This window comes from Camelina sativa, chromosome 18, assembly GCF_000633955.1.
Source record: "Camelina sativa cultivar DH55 chromosome 18, Cs, whole genome shotgun sequence".
NCBI lineage: Eukaryota > Viridiplantae > Streptophyta > Magnoliopsida > Brassicales > Brassicaceae > Camelina > Camelina sativa.
The window spans coordinates 14846773-14852772 of record NC_025702.1 but is presented as its reverse complement, the minus strand read 5'-3'; the positions used below and the strand labels follow the sequence as shown (position 1 = coordinate 14852772).

The window sequence follows — 6000 nt, the reverse complement described above, 5'->3', positions numbered from 1 at the left end:
AAAAAAAAAAAAAAAAAAAAAAAAAAAAACAGGGAGACAGGAACAATACGGAAACAGAGTAAGTTACGACAAAAGGTCAGGTCTTTCTCTTATAATCTACGAACTTTTTGGTGAATATATCGTAAACTGTATCGATGATTTGGTTAACAGCAGTTCTATCAAGTTTTGGTTAAGACTTCTTTGTATATTCTTTTTGTTCATTCTGTTGTTTAAGATGAGCTGTATCGATGATTTGCCTGACGATCTACCCGTGAAAATATTGTCATCCATTCCGACAAAAGATGTTGTTGCCACGAGTCTTTTATCAAAAAGATGGGAGTCTCTGTGGACGATCGTGAGGAGACTGGAGTATGATCAAGAATATCACTATGATAAGAGAACTGGATTCTCAAGTTTTGTTGACAAGTCTCTGCTTTCATATCAGTCTCCGGTTCTTGAAAGCCTGAATTTCAAATTCAAGTCAAGGTATGGTTATGGAGACATAGGACTGTGGATTAGAACTGCTGTAAACCGTCACATACGTGAGCTCACAATAGAATGTGGCGATGTATTGATCTAGTTACCGCTGAAATTGTTAACCTGTAAAACACTTGTGATCTTAAAACTCAATGGTTGGATCGATCTGAACATTCCTTTGACGGCCTCTCTCCCTTCCGTTAAGACTTCATATTGTCCTCTTAAGGAAATCAAACTATGAATCACTTTCTAGGCTCTTATCAAAATGCCCTCTTCTTGCTGACCTCATGGTTGAAGAAAGACAAAGCAATGCTATGTCAAAGCTTAATATCGCGGTTCCTTCATTGCAGCGATTGTCCATTAGAACAGTGATTGGTAGTGACAAAGAGTTCATATATTTCAGTTATGATAAGGATATTCCAAAGGTTGTGATAAATGTTCCTTCTTTGAAGTACTTAACCATTGACGATAGGGGAATGATTTTCATGTCATTGAGAACTTGTCTCAAGTTGTGGATGCAAAGATCAAAGCTAACGAAACACCCACCAGAGTTTTCCTAAGGTGTACTAGCAACTCGGTGAAGCGTCTTTAATTATATTCATTTAAGTCAGAGGTAATATATAAGCCATCGGTTATTTAAACCATCAAAATGTTAGAGATTTTGTTTTTCATTTTTTATTTATTTATATATATTGTAGGATGTGTATCCTACTGGTGGTTCCTTCTGTCAAATTGAAAAATTGAAGCTATACACTGATGCCGCAAATGGATGGTTGAAGTTACTTGCACACATACTTGAAGGTTCCCTTAATCTACGTGTTCTCAAGCTCTTCAATGTAATGCAGCTACCCCTACTTTGGACTTAGTCCTCTTTCCTTTATATGTTCTTTTAAGTTTTGATGCTCAATGATCTGATTAATAACAATGTGGTTTCCTTTTCACTCTGGTCTTAGAAACATTCTAACTGGCGGATGCATCCCTTGGATCGCTGGAGGACTTCGAGCACTATGCCAAAATATATTACCTCCAGTCTTGAAACACTAGAGTGGAGAGGGTACTTAGAGAGAGAAATAGATAAGGAGGTTATGAGTTATCTACTGAAGCATTCGGTATGTTTGAAGACGGTGATACTCACCCCTAATAATTCCGAGGATGTGGAAGAGATAAATCAGATGACCAAGGTCTTTGCTTCTTTTCCAATAGGATCAAAGATATGCAAATTTATGGTCAACTTGGCTATATGAAGTTGTAAGTTTGGAGAAGAAAATAGGATGTTGAATTTGGACTAAGTACTTCAAGTAGAGTAAACTAAATTAAGGACGATGATATATGTTGCTTTGAAAATTTTAGCGTTTCTATTGTTCACTAAACTTCTTATGATATTGTACTTGTTTGAATCGAAGAGAGTCAATCAAATAAGCATATATATAGCTGAAACAGAGGAGATGCCTTGTTACCTTGCTGAACAAGTCATCTCACAAATAAAATAGAGATTCTTTGTATGAAAAGTTTAGCAAGCTGTGAGTTGATAAGAGAAAATAGAAGCCTAACTCTGCAATAGGGTTTTAACAGCTTGATACAGAGTCTGTTTTAGACAGAAACAGAGTAATTTACTTACAGAGAAGTAATAGTGTTGTAGCTCTGTATTCTAATATTTAAAAATGTTTTGCTTTGGTCTTTAGATTTTCAAAAGTTTGTCTCATTCTCCTTGCTTTGGTAACTTTAGCAGCTAAAGATTGAAACCATATTAGAACTACCACGCTATGATACTCCAATCATATATCATATTCCACCACATTCCCAGTTTTATTTTGATGTATAAAGTCAACTACCTAATGTTACGATGAGTCAATTTAGAATATTTTGTCGGTCAACAATTATGAAAACAAGTTGGGTAGAAAAAGTCATTGACAGTAAATGCTCACATCATTGCAAGGTTTAGTGTCTAGTTAAAAAAAAAAAACAAAACATCTAACATAGCGATCGACTATTGTCGATCTGTTATGACTCAGTCAGTACCTCTTACCCTTATAAGTAATATAGGCCTTTGTAATTTCCAAACTTAGATCAGGGTTCCCCCGAACAAATGCTTTATATTTACTGGAATTGACGATCTCTTTCATGTGAATTACGATAAAATCTATCGCAGATGTCATCAAGAGTTTGTCAGAAGGGATACTAGACAGCATAAGGATGTCGAGAACATTGCTCACAGTCAAAGAATAGGTTAATTGCTCTCTGCATATATCTTGGAGATATTCTATGTCATACTTGTCGGCAGCAAGATAGAGAGCTCGAATGTGTTTGGTGGTGAAACTCAGGAAACCGTCGTAGAAGAACTTGAGTAGAGTCTTTAGTTCTTCATAACTCAAGTCAGGAATAGTGATTGATCCCTCTATTGAAGTTTTGAATTCATCCGAGTCCAACATGTAGCTAAACACTTTCGACCTCACTGCCTGTGGGACAAATTAAACAACAAAATTTAGTCAAAAGTCCATAGATTAATTACAATATATGAGTTTTCCTATGGTGGTTCGCAAAAGATCACTAGGAGCAATAACAAGTTTATAGGTTCTTTAACAACCGCAATCTAACAAAGCTAATTGCTACATAAAACATCCATCTATATATAGACCGATTATTCAAGTTTAGATATATCTTACCAAAACAGCTTTGTGAGCGGGAATTCCAGGCCCACCATCACCAGGTTTAACAATAACATCAGTGTGTATTCTTTCTTCAAACGCTGTAACAATGTCACTGAGAAAATCCTCTCTGTCCAGTTTCCTTTTTCTGTAACCTGCCATTGCTTCTATATCTCCTACATGCATGCCAAATAAGAAACACACATATCATTGTAACATACGACGTTGGTTTCAGCGGAAGCTGTACTACGTACTGTTGTAAACAAGTTTAAAAAATAGCAAAAAGAGTGACTTTATATCTTTAACCAATCGTTTACATACATATTATTCAGATTCAAAACCCTAAAAAAAAATATATGGAAAACCCTAAGAATTATGTTGGCAAACTAATCAACCCTATAAATTGGTGATGCGAGGGTGCAAGGATCTGTTCCATTGAAAAATTTCCAATGATGTCAGAGGCTGAACGATCAAACAGCCTTTTTGGTACAGAAATATACAAAGATATAGCATGATATGTTAGGGAAAACTAAAAAGAAGAGCAAATAAAAGAGAATATTGTGTATTCTGCCATGAACAGTGAACAACTTTCTCATGAATGCCACTTTCGTTTTTTGCTTCTCCGGACTGCCACAGACACACTGCAGAAACACCTCTTTATTCTCCGATCGATCTGTCCTTAAAATTAAAGAAAATAATTTTAATTAAAGAAAACAATTATTAAAAAATATTTTAATCACTTCGTAAACCCAAACCCTTCGTATTCTCTTTTCAAAAGGAGAAATCTTTCTCTCGAACCCTCTGTCGCTCGAAGTCTTTTTTTTCTTTATCTCTTCTTTCTCGCCGAACATCCGCCAACGTCCGTCGTCGTACGTATTGATGATGAATTACTTAATACAGTCGCTTCTACGGTCGAATCTTCCGCTTCTTCCGCCTCCAACCGCCGAAGTCGGTGATATAGGGGAACCGTCTTCTGAACCCGACCCTTGATATTTAAGATAACTTTTGCTTTGTTTTTTTTTTAATTTTTTAGGAAATCCAAAAAACTTGATTGAAAGTTTTCCTCGTTTTAGTGTGCGAGTGGAAGATGCCGAGATTTTAAGCGATGGAGAGCCAAGGGCCGCTACCACCTCTCCCAGGTTTGTCTATGTTTAATTGCTTCGAATTCTCATTAGAGCCGCGTACTTCGTCTAGGTTTGAAAACTGATCAGATAGACTAGTTAATAGATCCACTTTTTTTTGTCCACCAAATTATGAAAATAAGCCGATAGACCAGATATTTGGTAGTCCTATATGTAGATCTAATTTTTTTTGTCCACCCACTGTTTGTATCATGATAGACCGTTGACTTACTGGTAGACAACCATCAAAACATGGTCCTTGTCCACCTTTGCTTTTTAACAAAAATCCGTCTTCTAACCTAATTGAAGATCCGACTTTGTATGTCCACCCGCTGTATTTATCACGATAGACCATTAACTTACAGATAGAAAATCATCAGAACATGTCTTTGTTCACCTTTGCATTTTAACATCATTATGTCTTCTGTAACTCACAAGTTACCAAATGTGCAGGGTTGATGGGGCGAAGGACGACATCCACCAAGAGAGGTTTTTGTCTATCATTACTTGTCCACCTAATTTACTTATGTGGTCTTTCTTAGACCAAATGTCTACTGTTACTTGTCTACTCAAATTACTTATGTCGCTCCTTATTATGCTTCCAATGCAGGTCTGATGACCACGCTGGATCTGGGTATGTTATGCCTCCGGAGGACCAGTTTGTAACTGACAATGATGTGTCCATGGTGGACCAGAGAAGACAGACCAGGTAGATGTCCACCCTATGATGGACCATTTTCAACTTTCGCCGAAACCACTCATTGGCTGATGAAAATTGTTGTCATTCGTTGAACAGGTTGGGTGAAGTGTTTGGGGATAAGTCAAATTCCGAACAGATCGACATCCTCCAGGAGATGGTCGCAGAGTAACTGCTGGGTAAACGGACTTCAGGGCTTTTGTTCAGCGATTCCCACCTCTTACCACACACCCAAAATCCAACCGCCCAACATCTGCTATTGTTTTGTACACTTTAATTTCTGTCCTTGTCCTTCTCTTTGTAGTTGGGTTTTTCATTAGGAAATTTGGATACTGAGTATCATCATCTGGCGAATATGTCCATCCAATGCGATGGACATATAGTTATGTTGGTTTTGTTGTCTTCCCCGATTATGTCTACCCTATTATTTTAGTCGGAAGATTGTATTGCTTTGCTGTTTTAGTCCACCTTTTATCTTACTCGAGGGACATGTATTCATGTTTTTTAGGTCATATGTTATCTGGTTGTACAACGAATGAAGGTGTTTGGCTCTTTTATCGTTTATCTTTTATCTTTTACACAAGTTAATGGTGGTAGACATTCTAATCCGATACACATTATAATTAGGATAGACAAAAAAAAAACAAAGTCAATAGAAATAAAACCGATGAACTTACAATCCAGATAGACATAACAAAGTCAATAGACATTACAAGTTAGATAGACATAATAAATCTGATAGACATTACTAACGATAGACATAACAAAATACAGTATAAATCTTAATTATCAATTAGACATGTCTACCGAGACTAAAAGTAGACATAATACAACAGATAGACAATAAAAAAAACAGACCCTTCCAACCTAAGATACAAAAAGACTCTTCCAGCTTACATTCATGGAAGCCACCTGCAAAATGGTTCAGTAGTTTGTGTTGAACAATCAACCATGTTTCTGTTTCTAAAAGGTAATACCCATCCCAAACACCTACATTCTCCATTTGTAACCGACCATATTAAATGCAAATACATACCTCTGCTTTTCCGACAACCAACTCCACCTTCCTTCACCTACTATT

General features: G+C 36.6%; 2 protein-coding genes across 2 annotated transcripts; one reads left to right on the top strand and one right to left on the bottom strand.

Moving 5' to 3' along the window:
* LOC109130509 (putative F-box/FBD/LRR-repeat protein At3g56780) lies at window positions 215–1016 on the top strand. The gene is made up of 2 exons (XM_019240102.1): window positions 215–465; window positions 710–1016. The coding sequence occupies exons 1-2, from the start codon at window positions 215–217 to the stop codon at window positions 1014–1016; spliced, it is 558 nt and encodes a 185-aa protein (XP_019095647.1).
* Window positions 2469–3263, bottom strand: LOC104763514 (BTB/POZ domain-containing protein At1g01640-like). Its single transcript, XM_010486877.1, has 2 exons — window positions 3120–3263; window positions 2469–2912 (listed from the first exon to the last, which is right to left on the bottom strand). The coding sequence occupies exons 1-2, from the start codon at window positions 3261–3263 to the stop codon at window positions 2469–2471; spliced, it is 588 nt and encodes a 195-aa protein (XP_010485179.1).

Bases quoted from the DNA above. Each gene is read 5' to 3' on its own strand.
- LOC109130509 (XM_019240102.1), top strand. From the start codon at position 215: ATGAGCTGTATCGATGATTTGCCTGACGATCTACCCGTGAAAATATTG. The intron at 466-709 runs GTATGGTTATGG...ATCACTTTCTAG, and splicing joins AATTTCAAATTCAAGTCAAG to GCTCTTATCAAAATGCCCTC.
- LOC104763514 (XM_010486877.1), bottom strand. From the start codon at position 3,263: ATGGCAGGTTACAGAAAAAGGAAACTGGACAGAGAGGATTTTCTCAGT. The intron at 2,913-3,119 runs GTAAGATATATC...TTTGTCCCACAG, and splicing joins CCGCTCACAAAGCTGTTTTG to GCAGTGAGGTCGAAAGTGTT.